This window comes from Lynx canadensis, chromosome D4 (assembly GCF_007474595.2).
Source record: "Lynx canadensis isolate LIC74 chromosome D4, mLynCan4.pri.v2, whole genome shotgun sequence".
NCBI classification, from domain to species: Eukaryota; Metazoa; Chordata; class Mammalia; order Carnivora; family Felidae; genus Lynx; species Lynx canadensis.
The window spans coordinates 92,827,006-92,847,949 of NC_044315.2; the positions used below are offsets into that span (position 1 = coordinate 92,827,006).

The 20,944-nt window shown below is 66.8% G+C and overlaps 2 protein-coding genes across 2 annotated transcripts in view; both read right to left on the reverse strand.

Moving 5' to 3' along the window:
• Window positions 1-314: 314 nt before the first annotated feature.
• Window positions 315-9,253, reverse strand: LOC115499368 (neurogenic locus notch homolog protein 1-like; the record flags this gene model as incomplete). Its single annotated transcript, XM_030293225.1, is given in 20 exon segments — window positions 315-2,148; window positions 2,151-2,311; window positions 2,313-2,470; window positions 2,473-2,682; window positions 2,684-2,730; window positions 2,733-2,874; window positions 2,876-3,148; window positions 3,151-3,309; window positions 3,311-3,541; window positions 4,680-4,777; window positions 4,863-4,875; window positions 4,877-4,894; window positions 4,896-5,012; window positions 6,060-6,200; window positions 6,202-6,356; window positions 6,849-7,014; window positions 7,114-7,201; window positions 7,370-7,586; window positions 8,299-8,447; window positions 8,970-9,253. Coding segments are annotated over 20 exon segments (2,913 nt in total), but the record flags the coding sequence as incomplete, so codon positions are not given.
• Window positions 9,253-20,944, reverse strand: part of NOTCH1 (notch receptor 1) — a 35,078-nt gene continuing 23,386 nt past the window's right edge. The window contains 19 exon segments of the mRNA XM_032595682.1: window positions 9,253-9,410; window positions 9,654-10,221; window positions 10,714-10,828; window positions 10,901-11,160; window positions 11,489-11,621; window positions 12,142-12,326; window positions 12,431-12,596; window positions 13,250-13,451; window positions 14,060-14,172; window positions 14,174-14,289; window positions 14,832-14,984; window positions 15,286-15,405; window positions 17,073-17,186; window positions 17,401-17,546; window positions 18,722-18,884; window positions 18,887-18,915; window positions 19,463-19,580; window positions 19,686-19,919; window positions 20,092-20,205. Of these exon segments, the coding sequence (XP_032451573.1) occupies window positions 9,392-9,410; window positions 9,654-10,221; window positions 10,714-10,828; window positions 10,901-11,160; window positions 11,489-11,621; window positions 12,142-12,326; window positions 12,431-12,596; window positions 13,250-13,451; window positions 14,060-14,172; window positions 14,174-14,289; window positions 14,832-14,984; window positions 15,286-15,405; window positions 17,073-17,186; window positions 17,401-17,546; window positions 18,722-18,884; window positions 18,887-18,915; window positions 19,463-19,580; window positions 19,686-19,919; window positions 20,092-20,205 (3,068 nt within the window). The 3' untranslated portion in view covers window positions 9,253-9,391.

Below are 20,944 nucleotides of genomic sequence, written 5' to 3' on the forward strand. Positions count from 1 at the left end.
CACCGAGGCAGAAGGGACCGCCTCCAGCCTGGTGCCCCAGCAGCCGCGTCACCCCAGATTTGGGAGTCCCCTGAGATGGGCTGCTCGTGCCCTGCTCACTCGTGTCCCCAGCTCCCTGCACGGGCCTGGACCGGACGGGTGCAGAGACAGCTGCTGAACTTCTGAACATGGCGTAGTCCCAGCACCCCAAGGGCCAGGGCCGGGCGGTCTTCGTCCCTGGCCGTCCGGGAGCAGCATTGCCGCCTCCCTCCGAGTAGGCCGGCCCCGCCCTCTGCCCCCCATCCCCGAGAAAGCGAGCCAGTGCCACAACCAGGTTTGGCAAAATCCGGATGACCGTCAGCATTCCTTTTATTGCAAATCGGTTAACAAAAGAAGATGAAAGAAAAAAATACATCCTTTTCATCACCTACAGTTTTGCACGTAGATCACTTGTTTAAAAAGTTTCCTTTTGCTGTAAACTACACTCTATTTTTTCCCAAACCCCGCAAGAATCAACATCCTAGGGCGAGTCTGGTCATGCCCGCTAGGGACGCACAACACTGCCCCCGGGAGGCCGGAGGGGCTGCCTGGAGGAGGCCGACGCCCGCCGGGCAAGGCGGGCAGCGGGGTGCCCTCCCAGGTTTGCTCTCATGAGCTACGGGCCTGGCAGCCGCGGGTCAGGTGGCAAGGCCCGGTCGTGAGCCCAGCCACGCTCTGACGTCCCTGTCAGCACGACCCCGGACACCCTGGACAGACTTGTTCATTCAGATTTTTTAAACAAAATCCACCTTTAAAATGTATTTACAGACATTTAGTTTGCCACAGGCTTATACTTGATATCGCAAGTGTCTGCTCCTTCCCTGGGCACGTGCTCCTCCCCACCCCCAGACCAGGGTGGGGGTAGCCCTCAGGCAGGATCGCCGCCCCCCCCCCCCCTTGCCGAGGGTACCGCCTCAGCCACACACCCAGGCCGTGGGATGATCTGTCTCTGGGAACTGAGGCCGGACACAGCCATGTTTCTCCAAAGTCTTGAGAGACTGTCCTGGGGTCTCGTCAATCTGGGGCGTGAGGGGTCTGGCCCCGCGAGCTGGGTCTGGGCCCCAGGTGCTGCTAGTCTGTTTCCACTTGTCCTGGAAGAAAGTGTCCATGCTGAGATGCTGGGGTGGCCGGGGCAGTGTCTTTCCCCAGAAAAGGGTGGGATTCCTCCACGTGGCATCCAAGACGGGTACCCCACGGCCACTGGGCTCCTCGCTTACGCAAGGCTTAAGTATCAAGGCCAGGGGCAGAAGAGCTTCTAGAAGGAACAGGAACTCACAAGACCAATGAACAGCTATGTAATACTGAACCCGAAACAAAGATTCACGATCGGTACCATGAAATGTGCTCTTGGTGCCCCCAAGGACACATCTTTAAAAGCATGTTTTCAAAGCGATCATCACAAAAAAAACCCACCGAAACACAGAAACCACCATTTACATTTTACAACATTCCTATTTTAGATGCAACTTAATCCACGCGCCAAAGGTGTGGGGGTTTTGCCTGTCGTTTGCCTCGAGATGCAGCTTCTCACACAAGGCAGGGGACCTGGGCAGGTGCGAGGGGCTGGGCGCGGGGCGGGGGCATCTGGGGCCACGGCAGCCCACACCCCCTTCTGGACAATGCTGGTCCAAACCCCCCTTGTCCAGCACCCTTCCTTTTTGGGTTTTGAAGAAGAAGAAAAAGTCAATAATAAGTGGCATTTATAAATCACGAATCTTTGTTTGTAGTTTACAAACACGTCACAATGTCATAAGTAGGAAATTCGTGACTGAGACCTAGTTTATTTTCTCGGAACAGACAAAACTTGTTACCTGGAGACATAGAAAACATTTCGCATAAATAAAAGGCAGTGTTTCCTCGTAAAATAAAAGTACATAAATAAATACTAAAAAAAAAAAATTAAAATCCTCGTCCTTTTATTTTGTATAAAAACACGATTCTTAAGAAAAAGCCCCTTTGGTCAGTCCCGGTCTGCCGAGCGCACGCAGGCGCCCCGGCGGGGCTTGGGAAAGGAAGCACAGGGTCCCGCTGGGGCGCCGGCTGTTTACTTGAGCGCCTCTGGAATGTGGGCGATGTGGGACTGCGTGCTGGTGGGCGGGCTGGAGATGCCCTCGGACCAGTCAGAGACGTGGAATGCGGTGACGAGCTGGACCACTGGTCGGGGGACTCGGGGGACGGGTGAATGAAGGGGTGCTCAGCACCTGGCAGCTGGTGGCTGGGTGTGTTGTCCGCGGGCGATGAGGAGTAGCTATGCGGCGAGGGCGGGGTCAGGAACTGCGCCGGGTGGTCAGGGCGTGGCCAGCGGGGCGGGCAGGGCCTGGCTGTCCTGCGCAGATTGATGGTGCACGGCCAGCGCGCCGCCGGGGCCCAGCGGCTGAACGTCTTGCCCTGGCTCGGCTCCCCGCCCAGGAAAGCTCCGGCCCACGTGGCCCACCGCGGCCGAGGCCCACGCCGTATGTGCGGCTGGGGCGGCTGGGGCTGGCAGGGTTGGTATGATGAAGAGAGGGTGTCGGCTGCATCTGTAATGTTCTGCTGCGGCGGCTGCACCTGCGGAAGCTGCTGGGTCTGCACCAGGTGAGGCTGGCCGGCCAGGCGCGTGCTGGGCAGGGCCTGGTAGCTCATCATCTGGGACAGGGCGGCCGTGGACAGGCCGGCGTGCAGCGGGGCCCATCATGCTGTGCTGGAGGGCCGGGGCCTGCGTGCTCAGGGTGCCGGCGCCACGTTCCCTCGCAGCGGGTTGTACTGGTTGGGCACCAGGCCGTTCTGCAGCCGGGACAGCCACTCGCACTGGCGTTCAAGCCCGCGGCCCCACCGACGGTTGAAATTCACGCCGCCGCCAGTGCCCAGGACCGTGCTTGGTGCTGGAGGCCACGGGCAGGTGGGAGAGCATCGGGGGTCCCGCCTCGAAGGCCAGCCGGCCGCCCCCCGCCCAGCCTGCCATCTCGGGCTTGGCGGCCACGCTCAGGTGGCCGACGCCCAGGTGGGCGTCAGGCATGCCGGGCAGGTGGTTGAGGGGCACGGCCGGGGACTGCTGGAACGGAGAAGGCAGGAGCGGCGGCGAGGCAACGTCCGACAGGTAGCCGTGCGGCGACTCGAGGGAGTCCACGGGCGGACAGCACACTCGAGCTGTACCAGCAGGCAGCCCTTGCCGTCCTGGGGCTTCTTCCTGCGTGCCTTGAGGTCTTTGGCCTCCTTGCCGCCGCAGGCCAGGCCTTGGTGCTGGGCTTGCGGCCTTCTGCCCTGCACGGCGGGCTTGAGGTTGCCCAGGTAGCTGCCGGGGGAGCAGAGCGGGCGGGGACAGCGTGGGCGCGCCGCCCAGGGCCGTGCCGTGCAGCTGGGGGCTGCGCGCCAGGCTGTACTCGTCCAACAGCCGCACGATGTCGTGATGCATGCGCTCCTGTGCGATGTCACGAGGCAGGCGGTCCATGTGGTCCGTGATGTCCCGGTTGGCGAAGTGGTCCAGCAGCACCTTGGCGGTCTCGTAGCTGCCCTCCCGAGCGGCCAGGAACAGGGGCGTCTCCTCCTGGGAACGGGGAAAGGGGAGGTGGGGGGGGGTCACCAGAGGACCCACCGCGGGAGACGGAGGTTCAGGTCGACCCTAATCCCTTAACCGCACCGTGACGTGGCCTCGTGAAGTCTTAAAGAGGAAACAGCCCTAAATACGTCTTCTGAGACCTGCTCCCAGGCAGCCCGTCGGGTTCTAGATTCTGAATCGCTAGGACTTTACCTTTGCGAGGGGCACAGACACCACTGGAAATCTACGCCTGTGGCCTCTCTCTCCTCCAGGACGCCGTAGCCACAAACAGTGCAGCAATTTCAGGGACCTGGGGATCCCTGAGGGGCATCCTTGGGCACCCCGGGGTGGGTTCCCCATCCACACAGTCCCAAGTAACCCTGACGTCTCGGCTCCTTCCGAGTCTCGGTGTTTTCATCTGTACGGTGGGCGTGCCACACGTCCCCAGTGAGGCTGTCGCGTGGCCTCACGGGGCCTCTCTGGCTCACACAAGGCTTTGGCCACGGCCCGATGCCCTTCTGGTGGCCGCCGCATCTCTGAGGCTCAGTCTCCCCAGTGGGAGGAGGCGACAAAGCCTGGCCCGCAGGGGACTCAGGGGTGCCCGGGTCCCAACAGCTGCTGTGTCCCCCAGGAAGGAAGGAGGGAGACCCAGGTGGGGTCAGGGAGACGTGGACAGGGCTCGGCCGCCAAGGAGCTGGGGAGCAAAGCGTTTCCCTCGCTTCGGGGACAGACCACAGCAGTAACGGGCAAGTTCCGTGTGCAGGCAAGTGGCCGCTCACGCTTAACCGGGGGCCTCGCCATGTGCCACGCCCCCGCACCACCAGCGACAGGGCTCTACGTGCACCACCCGCCCGGTGACGGCCGGGGACAGAAAGTGCGGCGCAGGTCGTGGGGACACGGGGCAGCTGCAGTCGCACCCTTTACTGAGCTGAGACGCATGCGCTCGCTCGGGAGGTGTTGGCAAACGTTGTGAACGAGGGAAAAGAGCCGGTGCCAGCCACGCACGAGCTCGGGGGCCCTCACCGGGACGGCCCACGTCTGGAGTTTGTGCCCACGGCTCGGTGGTCCCGTGGCCAGAAAGGGGGTGGCGCCGGGTGAAGGGACCCGCCAGCCTTGCCCGGCCCCGTGCCGCCGGCCCGCGAGCCACCTTGTTGTTCTGCATGTCCTTGTTGGCCCCGTTCTTCAGGAGCACGACAGCCGCCTCCACGTTGTTCACGGCGGCAGCCCAGTGCAGCGCGGACTTGCCTGTGGGCGGGCAGAGAGGAGGTTGGGGCAGGCCAGGCGGCACCGGGGCCACCCTCCGCGGGCTGGACCGCGCGGCCCGGCTCACCCAGGTCGTCCACCGGCGTTGACGTCGGCATGGCGAGTTGACGAGGTCTTCCAGCATGCCCTCCACCGCCAGGCGGGCGGCCAGGATCAGCGGCGTCGTGCCATCGTGCATGCGCGCGTCCAGGTCCGTGGCTCGGTTCCGGATCAGGATCTGCGCGACAGAGGAGGGGGCAGGCTTGGCAAACCGGGAGTCGAGGGCCGCCGGCGACAAAGCCCCCTCTTGGACCAGCCCGGACGGCGGGGTGGGGGCAGCAGGAAGGGCGGAGCTCCGCCGGCCACCGCTGGAGGAGCCAGGGGCCGACGCGCTCATCTAATCCTGCCACCACCACCCAGGACCCACAGGGGTGAAGTCCCCGCCCAGCCACAGCGGGCAGAACCACGTCTGAGTCGCGGACTCAGACCGCTGAGACCCGCCGTGTCCCTGCAGACACACAGAAGAGGGGCAGGCCCTCCCTCACGTGCCGCTGTGCCCGGGGCCACAGGCGAGAAGGACAGTCCCCGCCCACCGGTGGGTGAAAAGGGCTGGCTTCACGCCCACGAGATGCCCACGGGAATTTACGCGTCTCTATGCCACCAAGGCCGTGGGAGCAAACAGAGCCTGCTGCAGGGGGCTCGCTTCAATGCTCCTCTCCTCTCTCACTAGCCTCACTGCAGCAAAATAACGTGCTAAAAACTCCCTAAGTTACAGCTCTGTGATGACCCCCCCCCCAGTTTATGCCCCATCTTGCCTGTCTGTTGAGGGCACGGCTGCTCGGAGCCCGCGGACGTGCGGCAGGGGGACCAGTTGGAGGCTTCCAAAAGGAGCCTGTGTGGAGATGCTCCCCCAAAACCCAGACGTCCAATTCCCCGGACCCACCCTTGCCCCGGGCTCCCAGCAGCAAGCCGCAGCCCCTAAACCCTTCTTTCACCGCCGCCGCCAGCTACGCCTCCAGCCAAGGCTGATCGGGAGGCGGGAGGCCGTGAGGGCCGCCACAGCAGGACCTGTCTGGGGTGGGGGTGAGGAAGCTCTGCCACCTCCTGGTGGCCCGCCTCCCCCGCGGAGTGCACGACTCAGAGCGCCCGTTCAGCACGAGCCCCGCCGAAGTTGCACTTGGTATCGGGGCTCTGGGGCTCTGTGAGCCGGTCAACAGCCCTGACCGGGAGGGAGACAGGCAGGCCACGGGCTGGCAGAAGGGCTCGCGTGGCCGCAGCTGCCCACCTGGAAGACGCCCTGCGCGTCGGCGGACACGGCTGCGTGCAGCGGGGTGCGTCCCATGTTGTCCTGGATGTTGGCGTCGGCGCTGGCTTCCAGCAGGCGCTTGGCCGCGTCGGAGCGCGAGTAGCGGGCAGCCAGGTGCAGGGGCGGTCTCGCCAGTGCGGTCCGTCTGGTTGTGCAGACTGGCGCCCTGATAGATGAAGTCGGAGATGACGGCGGGTGCGTCCTCCTCCTCCTCGCTGTTGCCCGTCTCCAGGCCCCCTCCGCTGCAGGAGGCGATCATGAGGGGCGTGAAGCCGTCTGTGTGAAGGCAGGGACAAGCGCTCCGTCAGGAAGGCTGGCCCCCGGCAGCGGCCCCGGGGCGGTGCTGCCGGTCCCGTGGGGCTGGGCACCCACAGCCACGCCGCCCGGAGCCACCACAATCAACCTGAGCTTCCCAAGGGGTAGAGCCAGGTTCAGCCGCCAACTGGCCAGAGGCAAACGAGGACCCTGCAGCTTGGCCTCCTGACCCACCCGAGAACAAGCGACGTAAGAGTCGCGTGGCTGGGAAAACCCACAGCTTGGGCGCTTCGAAACAAGAAATTAACTTGGCGGGCAGACAGCCACCCCCAGGACAGAGCCAGCTAAGGACACGGCATCTCCTGGGACGTCTTGTCCCGCTCCGAGGAGAGAACACACCTTGCCCCCGTGCTCGGCTTCCAGAATACTGACCCCAGGCAGGCGGCTGGACAAGGGGGACCCCTAGAGCCTCTGGGGCGGGGGAGCGGTGCGGGCGGCCGGCTGTGCACCTACCCGGCCCTCGGACGTTCACATCCATGCTGTCGGCGTCGGCCTCGCCCTGGGGTGGCGTGGGGGCCATGGCGGACACACGCAGGTCGGCAGCGTCCAGGTGCTGCTGGGTCCACTGCCGGTGATCTGCCTGGTCATCCAGGTCGGGAAGAACCACTGGCTCCTCGAACTGAGGAAGGGGTGAGCAGAGGGCCCTGTCACGGGGGCGGGGGGTTCCCGGGGCAGGGCTGGGGCCGCCCGGGGAGGCCCTGGAGCCCACCCGACTCACCCGGAACTTCTTGGTCTCCAGATCCTCGTCACCCCACTCGTGCTGGCTGTCGTCCATGAGAGCACCATCCGACGCGTTCTTCAGGGGCCTGGGGGCAAGGGGTCGGGAAAGCGACGCTGAGCGGGGCTCCCCCCGAGGCCACGGCTCGGGCGGCCGCCCGACGCCCTCGGACCGCGCAAGGCGAGGCCCGTGGGCGCGCAGGGGGCGGCTCCCGTCTCCCCCACGCCCCCCACGGGCCGCAGCGGCATCCACTAACTTGAGGCCCACGGAGTCCTCGCCGAGGGGCTCCCGCCGTTTCTTCTTGCTGGCCTCTGACACCTTGAAGCCCTCCGGGAACCAGAGCTGTCCATGCTGCCGCCGACGCTTGCGGGACAGCAGCACCCCGCAGCCCACAAAGAAGAGGAGCACGAAGGCGGCCACGGCCACGTACATGAAGTGCAGCTGCGGGGGCGGGGGCGGCTCCACGGTCTCACCTGCGGGCGCCGGGACATCAGGCGGCGGCTACGCGGCAGGCCGGCAGCCGGGGGGCAGCGGACTGGCTCCACAGCTGGGCGCCTCCTCACCCACCCTCCTCCAACCCGCCCCCCAAAATAAGGTCATTTTCTACGCGATTAATCAGAATTGCAAACTATCGCTAAATTCTCTCCTGCACCAGCCGGCTATCTGGAGACGGCTTTTACTTTTTTCTCCTTTAAGGGAGGATTAGCCAACTTCAAATCACTGCACTCGCATGAAGCTGTTAAGACAAAGGATTTAGGAGGATTTTCAAGATACAAACTTCAACACTTCACATGACACCGATCAATTCTTCTCTCTCTCTCTCTTTTTTAAAAAGCTGTAATGATTTTGAAATAATACCCAACAAAGAAAAATCAGGGGGATGAGAGGGGGGAGGAACGGGCTCCTACTTTCCGGCAGATGTGTCTGTCCGTCCCCCTGGGCCAGCCACACCGCCAGCTGTCATTACGGGGAGGGAGGGCGCACCAGGCAGAAAGTCCCAGAAAAAGTGGTTCCCTAGCTCTGGATGGCATGACACACACACCCACCCACAGGCGGCAAATGGCACAAAGAACAAGAACGTTTTTGGAGGGGGAACTAGGAGACTTGACCCCTCCCCGGGAGGCTCTTCCTAGAAGCCAGCAAACTGTCCCCAAGGAGCACGGCTGGGGGTGGGGGGCCACTCACTCTGCACGGCCTCGATCTTGTAGGGGATGTTGAGGCTGCCCAGCGAGGCGAGGGCGCCCAGGAAGGCGGCTACGTCCGTGGCGCTCTGGAAGCATTGTGAGGACGACTGGACACACTGCCGGTTGTCAATCTCCAGGTAGACGATGGATCTGGGGGGGACACGCAGGTCAGGGGGCTCAGACCGCAGGTTTATGCCCTGCAGCCGCCCAGTTTACCCCTCTGGCTCAGGCGTGGTCCCGATGCGGGGAGATGCTCCCGGAAAGGAAGGGCGGTCTGGGGCTTCAGGGAGCCAGGTCTGTACAGAATGACCTGGGGGGTGGGGGCAGTGTTGCTCTGTCTCCAGCCCAGCAAGCCCAGCCCACGGCAGGTGCTCCCCAGACACCCTCAAAGCGCTCTCCCCACCTGGCCCTGCAACTCTCCACTGTCCCCTTGGGAGCCACAAGCACCCTCTCCCCCATCTCAGAAGGACAGAGACCTCAGGGGTCCTGGTTCCCCTCTGGGAGCTGACCCCAGCGCTGGAACACCGGCTGGGGGGGGGGGGGGGGGGAGGGGGTCAGCAGCTCCGCAGAACGCAGCCTGCGCGGGCCCTATCAGTCCCGGCTCGCGGGACCCTCGGTCTCCTTCACCCGCAGGCCGGGAGGGCGTCGCCTCCCCGCACGCCGCGCACTCACCCGCGGATGTCCATGGGGTCCAGCTCCCGGCGCCGGCGGCCGGTGCCCCGCCGCCCGGGAGCAGGGCGGCCTCCACCCGGTCGAGGCAGTGGCCCCGGGCGCGGCCCAGCCGTCCACGGCGCGCTTGATGGGGTGTTTGCGCAGCTCCTCCCTCGCGGCCGTAGTAGGGGAAGACCATGGGCTGGCCTAGCTGCGTCGCGCTTGAAGACCACGTTGGTGTGCAGCAGGCGACTGAGCTCCCGCAGGAAGTGCAGGGAGTTGTTGCGCAGCTGCGCGGGCGTCCGTCAGCACCACCATCACCAGCGCGCCGGCTGCCATCCGCTCGGTGCACAGTGCTCCGCGCATTCCAGTCCCTTCCCACTCTCACTCCGCGCTGTTGCAGCCCTGGTCGCAGTGCCCGTCACCGAAGTGTGTCCTTGCAGTTACTGGTCGTACAGGGGGCTGCAGGCGGCAGGGGCGCTCAGTCGGTTGCCGGACGGGGCCCCCGCACCACCGCCCCCTGGCCGGGCCTCCCGCCCCCTGCTCCCTGCCTGATCCCCACCCGCTCCCTAACCTGCCCCACCCCCCCCAACGTCCTGCCCGAACCCCCCGCCCCCCACTGTGCCCCCTCCGGCGCCCTGCCTGAGTCCCGCCCACAGACCCCAGGCCCCGCCCCCCGGGCGCCCCGCCCCCACGCTGCCTCACTTGCACTGGCCGTCCACGCGCTGGCAGTCGAAGCCGTCGAACAGGCACCCGGCCGAGTTGCACTGGCTGTCGCAGCGGCCGTCGCTGAAGTACTTCCAGCACTGCAGCGACTGCGAGCAGTTCTGCCAGGGGTCGTTGACGTTGAGGGAGCAGTCGCCGCCGTCCCAGCCGCACGCGTGTTGTTGCAGCCCAGGCTGCACACCTTGTTGCCCGCTCCTCGCGGCACTCGGGCAGCTCGCACGCCTCCTCGATCTGCGGCGGGGGGATGTCGACGCCCAGGGCCGCCCCCGAAGCTGTAGTCCAGGATGTGGCACAGGAGCCCGTTGACTTGGCGGGGCACAGGCAGCGGTAGAAGGGCTCTCGGCCACCGCTCGCAGCTGCCCTGGTTGTAGCAGGGGTTGCCCGCCCACAGCAGGGGCTGCCGGCCGGGAACTGGCACTCGGGGCCGTGAAGGGCCCAGGCACAGGCAGGTGGGGCTGCGCGGGCCCGAGATGCACGTGCCGCCGTTGAGGCAGCGCAGGCTCCCGCAGGCGCGCGCGGCGTTCTCGCACGTGGCGCCCTCGAAGCCCTGCGGGGACAGGCAGCCCGCGGGAACGCGTCAGGTTGGACCCCTGCCCGGCCCGGCGACGCCGCTGCCTCTCCGCGCCCCCCTCGCCTGGGAGAGGGCCCGCGACAACCCGTCCCGGGAGGGGAGAGGATGCGCGGGCGCTGAGGAACCCAGCGGGGCACCGCATTCAGAGCCCAAAGCATGCCCGCGCCAGGAGCGACCCTGAAGGTTCAGCTCCCGCTCCTCCCGGTGTTGGCTCCCCCACCGTAACCCCTACCAGGAGAAGTCAAGATGCTAAAACAGGAAGTTGGGTGTGTGCAAAGGGGGCGCGGCCAGTCCCCGCACAGTCTTTCTGTAAAGCTGACACTACTCTGAAAACGCTCGCTCTCGGTAACGAGGGAGGCTAAGCCCGGCTCCAACCAAGCCCCGCCCTCTGGAGCACGGCGTGTGGAGGCATCGAGGGTGTGCCCTCCTGCCACCCCTGGACCAAGGAGCCCCCACGGCTGCACCTACCGCCGGGCACTTGCAGATGAACCCCGGGCAGTGTTGGAGGCCACGGCGGCAAGTGCCCTCCGTTCTGGCAGGGCCTGCCCTTACAAGCCGTTGATGACCGACTCACAGCGGCGTCCTGGGGACGAGAGCAGCGTGAGGGGCCTGCCCGGCCCCCGCGGCCTCCGCCCCACCTTGCCGCGGCACCCACCAGTATGGCCCCGCAACGGCACTCGCAGTAGAAGTCGTTGACGCGCTGCACGCAGTTCTGGGTGCCGCGGGCGTCGCAGGGGTTGGACAGGCACTCGTTGACGTCTCCCTCGCAGCGCTCGCCCACGAAGCCGGGTGGGCAGGTGCAGCTGTAGCCGCCCACCTGGTCCACGCAGGTGCCGTTGTTAAAGCACTTGGGGCCCCGGGAGACGGGGTCGATGAGGGGACTGCAGTCGTCCACGTTGACCTCACAGTGCACACCTGCAGAAGTGCGGACGCCGTCGGGGGCCTGAGCGGGCCACGGGCCGGCCCGGCTCCCTCCTTGGGGCGCTCCCCTCGGCAAACGGTCAGGATGGGACCACACAGACGCTCAGGAGAGAGGACGCTGGCGACAGGGCCGCACCCCGGACTCGCGGCCCCGTGCCAGCAGCCCGGCTGGGCCCCCCCCTCGCTCGGTCAGCCCCGCACCTGCCTTCTGCCCCCACAAGGCAGAGCGGAAGCTTGCGCTGGCCTAGGGTGGCTTCCGGCCAGGGCCCGGCCTGCCCCACTTTCCCCTGGGGCCCAGCCCTGGGGCGTGGCTGTTCCTTACCCTGCGTGCCCCGGGGACAGGAACACTTGTAGGTGTTGATGAGGTCGATGCAGGTGCCCCCGTTTTGGCATGGGTGGGACAGACACTCGTTGATCTCCTCAGAGCAGTTCACCCCGTGGTACCCGGCCACGCACTGTGCAGGGAAACAAACGAGGGGTGGGGGCCTGTGGCTTGGTGGGCGGCTGAGATGTGGCCCTCTACCCGCTGTGCAGGCTGACAGGGCCACACCACAGGCCACTCTCTTGATCCGTGAAGGCTTGAGTCCCTCACACCCGGTCGGCCCAGAGGGAGACCCTTGCCCAGCCGACTCTGATAAGCTGAGAGTCACTGCCCGGAGCTCAGGCCAGAGCGTGTCCTGTGGCCATGAGGTAGAGGCCCCGGGGCAGGTGTCAGCTGAGCCCAGAGACAGAGCTCTGGGGGAGGGGACCCAGACGGAAACCCCATCTCATATTCCTGGGTATTCTTCTTCTTCCCGCTCTCCCCGCCACGGACGCCTCCACCAGGCAGTCTTCCCTGATCATCACCGCCTTCCCTTACTGGGACTGCGTAAAGTCGGGTTTAGTCCTCCCCACGGAGCCTGGCTCGCGGCCCGGGGCCTGCCACACAGTGTCACTCACAGCCGGCACCCCTTGCCCCCCCGGGACGGTCCCCACCTCGCAGGAGTAGCCGCCAGGGTAGTCGGTGCAGGTGGCCCCATTCTGGCAGGGGCTGGGCGAGCACTCGTCCACCTGGTCCTCGCAGTAGCTGCCCGTGTAGCCGGCCTGGCAGCGACAGTGGTGCGTGTTGCCCGCGTCCATGCAGAGCCCCCCGTTCCGGCACAGGTGGGTGACATTGATGTCTGGGGGGCGGGGGAAGCAGAGGGAGGGGGCCTCAGACCTCCTGGCGTCAGGGGGTGGACACCCGGGGGGCGCCGGGGAAGCCCTGGGCCGGGCCGGGCCGGGCCGCGGGGTTACCTCGGCGCCGTGCGGGCCACCTCGCAGGACACGGTGGGCACGTCGCAGTAGAGGCCGGTCCAGCCGCTGTGGCACTCGCAGCGGTACAGGGTGTTGGTCTGCCAACACTTGCCGCCGTTCTTACACGGTGAGGAGTCGCACCAGCGCACGAGGTTCTGGGGACAGCGGGGGTCGCCTGTGTTTACGCTCCCCTCCCGGGGCTGACCCCAGCGAGGCCGTGCGGAACATGCAGAACCTCGCGCCCACGCGGGCTTGTGAGCCCATCCTAACAGACACGGGAACTTGAGGCCCCGTGGGCCGCCACCCCCCCCCACCCCCCGCCATCGGGAGCGGGCCTGGGGCTGGGGCTCTCGTGCTCGGGGCCTCGGCACATCCCGAACACCAGCAGCCTGTCGTCGAAAGATTCCTCTCTGTAAGCAAGCTACTCTGTCGGAAGCCTTGTAACACATCTCACGGGAGACTCTTTAACGAAGACGAGGCTTCGGGACTTTTCCGTGTTTTCCGGAAAGAAGCTGGCTTTCAGCTACGTTCCTGCCCTGATTTTTTCTTACTCTTGCTTCGTAAACCCTTGCTCCCGAGCTGAGCGCGGCCCCGTTCCCCACCCGATTCCCTAGGTGGCACGTGGCCTCGGGCCGGGCGCTGGGCCGGCCAGCCGGGTCCCAGGAGCCGCGCGACCAAGGCCACCCCCGCCCTCCCGGCCCGGCTCTCGCCGCACCGGTCCACCAGCGGCGCGGGGAGGCCGACGGGCGGGGCCGGGCAGGGTGGCCGTGACGACGCGCCGCGGGCGCCCCTGCAGCCCGTCGCTCACCTGGCAGTTGAGGCCCGTGTAGCCCTGTGGGCAGGTGCACTTGTAGGTCCCGTAGCTGTCCTGGCAGGTGCCGCCGTGCAGGCAGGGCCGAGAATCACACTCGTTGACGTCGTGCTGGCAGTAGCTGCCCGTGAAGCCAGGCGGACAGAGACAGGTGAAGGAGCTGATGCCGTCCACGCAGGTGCCGCCGTTGAAACAGGAGCTGGAGGCGAGCAAGCAGCAGGGGAGAAGGGTGAGGGGGGCGTGCGGCCCTGCCCGAGAAGCTTCCCCTGGACTCAGACTGCGGCGGAAGGGGCCCGACAGCTACACAGGTGGCGAGCAGCCCGGATGACCTCAGGAGGCCACGGAAGCCCCGGGAGGCCCCAGCACGGGGCCGGGGACCGACCGCAGGCTCTCAGGGCACCTTACGCCCACTTCCTCTGCCTCCTCACGCCGGGAAGGGCTTTAAACACACGGGTATGTGGTAGTTAACATAAAAATGAGGAAGGAACCAGAATCTGCACGGACAACGTAGATGAGCGTGTCGGAGAGTGCGAGAACGCTGAGCGCTGAGCTTCCCGGCAGCCAGGGGAAAAAGCGAAACAAGACGGGCCACAGAGTTGCGGCTGACAGAAGGGGGCACGCCAGTTGTCCAGGAGAAACCCCCCGGGCTCCCGGGTCTCACACTGGTCGGCAGACAAAGGCTCGTTTAGAACACGACGTCTGCCGCGGTGGGTGGGGAGAGCCGGCCATGTGGACACCCGCTGGGTGCGCCCGCCGCCAGGTGCTGTGCCCGCCCCCGCGGCCTGCTGCCCTGTGCGGCGCCCTTGCCTCTCTGTGCAGTCGGGCGTGTTGTTCTCGCAGTGGATGCCGCTGAAGCCCGTGGGGCAGGTGCAGGTGTAGCTGTCCACGCAGTCGGTGCAGTTGGCTCCGTGGTGGCAGGGGTTTGCTGGCGCACTCGTTGATGTCCTCCTCGCAGAAAGCCCCCCGGAAGCCAGGCAGGCAGTCGCAGAAAGCCGTGTTAACGCCGTCCGTGCAGGAGCCGCCGTTGTGGCACGGGTCTGGGGGCGGGGACAGAAGGCAGGCCTGAGGGTGGGCTGCGGGGTCCCCCCGAAGCTGGGGGCCCACGGCCCCCCACTCCTAGGCCCCAGGGCAGGGGCAGAATGTGTAAGCTCAACAGTCAGGCCGACGAGGTTGGCGCCATCGTGTCCCCTGCCCGCTTGGTGACACCTGTCTGGGCCTCAGTGTCCTAGGACCCGGGGTCGGAGAGCCCTGCTCCCTGCTGGGTCATGACAAGGACCAATAAGGCTGCACGATGGGAGGAGCTACCCCAGCCCGCGGGGAGGGGCGGTGGCTCGGGAGGCTTCTGGAACCACCCAGAACCGCCCCTGGTCCACGCGAGGCCCACAGCTCTGCCAGCAGCAGCCCCCCCACCGCGCCCCCCAGCATTTCGTCTAGTTGAGCTCAGTGCCCTGGGCACGTCCCCAGGCACTGCGTCGTGGGTCCTCCCGCCTGGTGCCAGCCCGCTCCCTGCCCCGCGCCTGCCCAGAAAACCGCAGGTCCACGCGCGTTAACAGGTGGCCGAGCGGGCCCCGCCACTCACTGGGTCGGCAGTCATCCACGTCCGTCTCGCAGTTGTGCCCCGTGTAGCCGGCGCGGCAGCGACAACGGTAGCCGCCGTTGGTGTTCTGGCAGGAGGCGCCGTGGCGACAAGGGTTCTTAACACACTCGTTGATGTCGACCTCGCACGTCTGTCCTGGGGGAGGAGGAAGGGGCCGACAGTTCAGCCCCCGCCCTCCAGGCCTCTCCGGCAGCCTTCTCTGCCCCGGGACCGTCCCCTGGGGACACCCCAGGAAGGAAGGGGGCTCTCTGACTTGCGATCTCCCAGTTTGGGGCCAAGCAGACAGAAACTGGGGGTGGGAAGGGCCCTGCCGGGCCCATCTCTGCTTCCAGAGCCCCTACAGGTGGCTCCGCAGCCTGCAGAGATGGGGAGCCCCCCAGACCTCCCGCCCCAGGGGAGCGAACCCAGGCAGGGCTGCAGGGCCAGGAGGCCTCACCTTGCCAGCCTGCAGGACAGACGCACGAGAAGCTCTCGAAGTCCTCGGACTCCTGGCACTCGCCACCGTTCCTGCAGGGGCCGGGGGCGCACGGGGCCAGCACCACCTCACACGTGGCTCCTGAGGGCAAGGGGGACAGCGTTGAGACCCAGGGGGCCTGGCCCAGAGGACCAATGCCCCATGGCGTCTCCCGACGGAGGCCCTGATGGCCCCTGAGCCGCCAGAGTCCTCTGACAGCCCCATGGGGCAGGAGGGGGGGGCGGGGGGTAGTGCTGCCCTTGGGACCATGGGCGAGCTCCTGGCGGAGTGAGAACCCAAACCGGGGGGATACTTGGCTCCAAAACTGTCCCCGCAGGACACGGCCTGGGCCTCAACCCCTCGGGAGTGCCTGCTCCCGGCCTCACGCCCTCTCCTGGTCTCCTGGAGGCCTTAGAGCTCCTCCCAAGGGCTCTGGGGCCACAGGCAGCCCGCGGCCGGTCACGGAGGCCACCGAGCAGAGGCCGGACAGCAGGGGAGGAGCCCCGGCCGCGAGCACCCCTCCCCGTCAGGGAGCACCTGTGGTACAGGACCCCGGCGCAGGGAAGGGAGTCTCGCCAGAAGCGGGTCACACTGGGGCGACTTTCCTCCATGGAAACCCAGCGGACAGCCTTCCTGTTTATGGCCGTGGGGGCTGATTCCCGGGGAAGAAAGGAAGCACTATCTTCCCCGTAGCCCATTATCTCCCTGGCCTGCTGGTGCGAGTTTCCAAGGCCTTTCTTTCTATCTGTTTCCACGGTGACCTAGGCAGGCAGGAAATTCGCCAGAGTTTCCGACAATTGTGCAGAGGGAAGCAGGAAGTGGGCAGACGGGAAGCAGGTCAGCACAGGCCGGCTCCTCCCCACCAGGCCCGCCAGCCTCCGATGCTGTGTCTGCAAGGGACTCGTGTGTCCCAGGCAAGGGGCCCCTGGGCGGCTACCGGCCACAAGCTGCCTCACCAATGCAGGAGAGAAAATCCAGGTCCCCAGCTCTGGCCACAGGCTGCCTCGTGTGGTGGGAGCCACCAGCACGGAGACAGGCCCCCTCCTCCCCCCCCCCCCCCCCCCCCCCCCCAGCCTGGCCGGACAGGGCTCTCTCCGGACCTCCAGGCTCGTCAGCAGGGAGGCCCGAGGCTGTCCCCAGCGGCAGCGCCCTCGGCCCACTCCCAGTGGGACCCAGGGGCAGTAGTGGTTGTGGACTTTTGTTTTTTAACACTTTGCAAATCTCTTCTACGGAGGGGACCATTTCCTGCGATCCCGTTGGCCGGGCCAACGGCAGACGCTGGGACGCCCAGGGAAACGCCTCCCGCCTCTGCTCGGCGCTAACAGAGAGCTCCTTGTTTCCCTGACACAAAGAGGGCCCGCCGTCAAAGGAATCCCTCAGGCCCGGCCAGCAAGTTGGGGGGGAGGGGGGCAGTCCGGCCCCCAGGGGCCCACGCAGTGTGGACGCTGGGCCGTGGAGGCCAGGAGCCCAGGCCTAGCTCGTGGCTCTGCCGTGGAGCACCCCATCTCCTCCCCTCCCAGGCAGGCTGGCCAAACCAAGTACTTGGGACACGCTCGTATTAAGATCGCTGTCCAGCGTTCTATATAGTCGTGTGTGACTTTGGCAATGACACTTGCGGAATGAGGCCCAAATGTGGCCAGCCCTCAGCCTCCACGTGGCGAGCGGAACTCTGGGTGTACCTACTGAGTCATGAGGCCCGGCCGGCCCCAGGAAAGCCACCGGGCACGCACTGTGCCACGCACGCCTGCACCCGCGGGCCCCGCCCTCACCTGTGTAGGGCAGGGGGCAGTTGCACGTGTAGCCGGCCACATCATCGATGCACGAGCCCTGGTTCAGGCACGGGTTAGACGCACACTCGTTGATGTTGGTTTGGCAATTGGGCCCTGGAGACAGAGGGCCGGTGGTGAGTGCGCCCATCACCCCAGAGGCTCCGAAGGGGCCCCCTAGGGTGGAGGGAGAGCCCCGCGCCGAGCCTACCCCGGCGGGTCTGCCCTGAGGGCAGCGGGTGCCTGTGGCGGGAGAGAAGAGCGAGGCGCCGCGGTCCCACCGCCCCCCGAGGGCCCCTCTGCGCCAGCACCCCTGCCCGGCCCCACTCACCACTGAAGCCCTCGCGGCAGGTGCACACGTAGCCGCTGGTCATGTCTCTACAGGCGCCCCCGTTGGCGCAGGGGTTGGACTCACACTCGTTGGTGTTGATGTCGCAGTGAGCCCCGCTCCACCCGGGGTCACAGTCACACGTGTACCTGCAGGGGTGACCACGGCGCCATTCAAGCGCGCCCAAGCTCCCGGCCCTGCTGCCGTCCCCAGGCCTGATGGCACGGAGCGGTGGGGGGGGCCCACCCGAGAGTCCTTTCGCGGGGGGACCCCAGCCCCCACCCCGCCCAAGAGGGCGGCATGGGTGTGGCCGTGCCACATCCGGGCAGTCGTCAGAAGGCCACCTGCCACTCACCCACCACGTGGCCTTGGACACAGAGTACGGGGTCCCCACCCGCACCAACAGCCCCATCCACACGGCCAGCGCTGGGTGCGGAGCAGGTGTCAGGAACCAGGTGAGCTCTGCCTCCGCTCCACACCCTCGCCCTGCCGACACCACGCGTGCGGGGGCCACGCCAGCCGGGTGTCCTACAACTCGCTCCTGGGAGGGACGCCCCGGGAGAAGGGCTCGGGCCCACACACAGCACCCAAGCCAGACGCCCATCACGGGGGCCGGGCTGTCACCTGTACTTCTGACCGACCAGCCGCATACCCGGTTTCCCAAGACCCTCTCCTCGAGACAGAGATTGGCTAGAACGGCTCCCAGAAGTCAGAAAAGGGCTTCGCTCGCTAGGCCAGTGGTTTGCTACACAAGCCTAACCTTAGAACAACCCGCACGGGTTGAGACGCACGGGACAAGGTGTGGGGGAGGCATGGGCTCCTGTGCTCTGGGTGCCACCCTCCCGGCACCTCCAGCTGCCCTCAGCCAGGAGCTCTCTGAACCCCACCGGTTTGCGCTCTTCTGTTACACAGGCACGGCTGGTGAACTCCACCTGCAGCCCCTCTCCTGCTTGGAGGTGGGGGTGGGACTGTGACCACGCTGCTGGCCCCCAGACCCCCATCCTTAGGCGACCTTGGCCACCTCCTCAACACGGACCCAGGGGTGCCCCTTTCACCTCCGCGGGATGGGAGCCATTTCAGCAGCCAGGACGGAAAACAAGGTAGACCCCGGTGTCACACACATGCGTGCTGGCTGCCGCTGACCCACAAGCGCGTCCGGGGCCCCGTGACCACACGTGGCCGTGCTGAGCGCACGCCAGGAGCCGGCAAGGGCCCTGCGAGCCCTTGCCCGTGAGGGGCACCCGCTCCCGGCCTGTCCGAGGCTCCGCGCAGGCCTCTCTCTCACCCGCCGGCCTCCGGGGACAGAGCTCCCGCCCGCACCTACCCGTTGAGGCTGTCCCGGCAGGCCCCGTGGATGCAGGGGTTGCTGCTGCACTCGTTGACCTCGGACAGGCACGTGGGGCCGTGGTAGCCCTCGGGGCAGCGGCAGGTGAAGCTGTTGGTGCCGTCCTCGCAGGTGCCCCCGTGGTGGCAGGGGTTGCCCGCCCATCGTCGATGTTGACGTTGCCACATGCCTCCCTGGAAGCGGGGAGGGGGGCTCAGATACCCACAGCCGGGCCCCCCCGGAAGAAGGGGCGGGGGGGGGGTCTTCGTGAGCAAGTTCTGGCCCCTCGGAGCCTCAGTTTGCCCCTGTTGAACCGGGGACGACACCCAACCCCTCACCCTGGGTCCTTCCGAGGCGTAACCTGGGTAAGCGGGGGCTTCGCATGGGAGCACAGCGCCAGCCGGCCGGGCCCAGGGGCCCAGGGGACAAGGCCGGCGTCAGCCCAACCGCCCAGAGACGCCTTCGGGGCAGACACGGGACGCACGCCCAGGAGTCTGCCCTGACCAAGGATAAGGGGCTCGAGGGTGCCCGTCCCGGTCCTGGTCAGAGCCCCAGGCCTCCCGTGGTCTCTGCCCCAATGGGCCGAGGCTGGCATCCGGAGAGCTGGGCCCTGGGTGGAGGCCTGCCCCGTCCCGCCCACCTGGGGACCTGGCTGAGTCGCTGGCCTTGACCTCGGCCCCTGCGGCAAGGGCTTGAGGGGCCTGGGAGGGGCAGAGCCCCAGCGGTCCCTAGGCCCCAGGCCGCTCACCTGTGTAGCCCGGCTCACACGAGCACTCGTAGCCGTCGATCTTGTCCAGACACGTGCCTGAGTCACAGGGGCTGCTGGCACAGTCATCCAGGTTGGTCTCACAGTTGGGTCCTGGCGGTGGGCAGCACCGGAGGTCAGCTCCTGGGCCCCCCCACCGTCCCCCCCCAACACACACCCCCCGCCCCCCCCCCCCCCCCCCCGCTCCCCTCCAGGCACCTGTGGTCCCCTTGAGGCAGAGGCACAGGTAGGCGTTGTCGCGGTCCTGGCAGGTGCCGCCGTGGCGGCAGGGCTGGCTGTGACACTCGTTGACGTTGGTCTCACAGTGGTGGCCCGTGTAGCCCGGCCGGCACAGGCAGGTGAAGGTGGCAACGCCATCCTTGCACGACCCGTAGTGGCAAGGATCGGGGTCACACTCGTCAATGTCCACCTCGCAGTGCGGCCCCGTGTAGCCTGCAGGGCAAGGCCAAGGGCACTCAGGGCGGCTGCTCCCGGAAAGGCCCCAACCACGCCCGGGCTCTCCCGGAGCAGAGGGGGGAGCGTGCCGCTCATCACGGGACTCCCCGCCCCCCCCCACTTCCCCAGACCCGGGAGCCTGCCCACCCTCTGTCCACCGGCCCCGCACCTTCCGTGCACACGCAGGTGTAGGTGTTGGGCCCGTCCAGGCACTTGGCGCCGTTCCTGCAAGGCGTGCTTGCACATTCGTCCACGTCATACTGACACAGGTGCCCGGTGAAGCCTGCGGCGAGGACAGGGAGGCAGTCGGACGCAATGGGTGCCGGGGGCCCCGTGGCCGAGCCCCCGCCGGGCCACAGCAGGGAGTCCCTCCCCAGGCCACGCTCCGGCCAGGGCTCAGTAGCCCTCCTGACCTCTCCTCTTGCTCCCTTTCAGCTCCTGCCCCTGCCCCTGCAGGAGGGGCTTTTCTCATACAGACTCCGGCTACTATGGTCCCAGCCATCCCACGGTGAACGAGGTCCCCCACTCAGCGTCTGGGACGGCTGATTGACACCTTGCAGGCCCACGGCCCTGACCTGCCAGGCCTCCCGAGTGTCGGCGTCCTGGACCTACAGACCCTCCGGCCGCGGGCTCCCGGAGCCCTCCTGTTGTGTCTACTGCAGGCCAGCAGAGGTGGGGAGGGCGGGGCAGGCCGACTCCCTCCCAGCTGCGAGCCCTCAGAGAGCCGGGCTGGCATCTCTTCACCACCTAAGCTCCCCGGGGACCTGGGGACTATAGTCCCGCTCCCGGGGGAGCCCCAGCGGCAGGGAGGATTTCTGGGTCCCGGGCTCCCCCTAAGCCCAGCCTGACCTGGCCTGGCCTGGCCACTCACGAAGTGAAGTCCTTGCAGGCCAGTCCCTGGGGGACCTGCCCGGTGCCCCTCAGGACAGGAGAAGGGGCTCCCGTAGGACCAGGCCCAGACCTGAGCTAGGCCTCCTAGTGGGTCGTCGGAGCTCCCGGCCCGCCTCCCCCAGAGGGAGGGT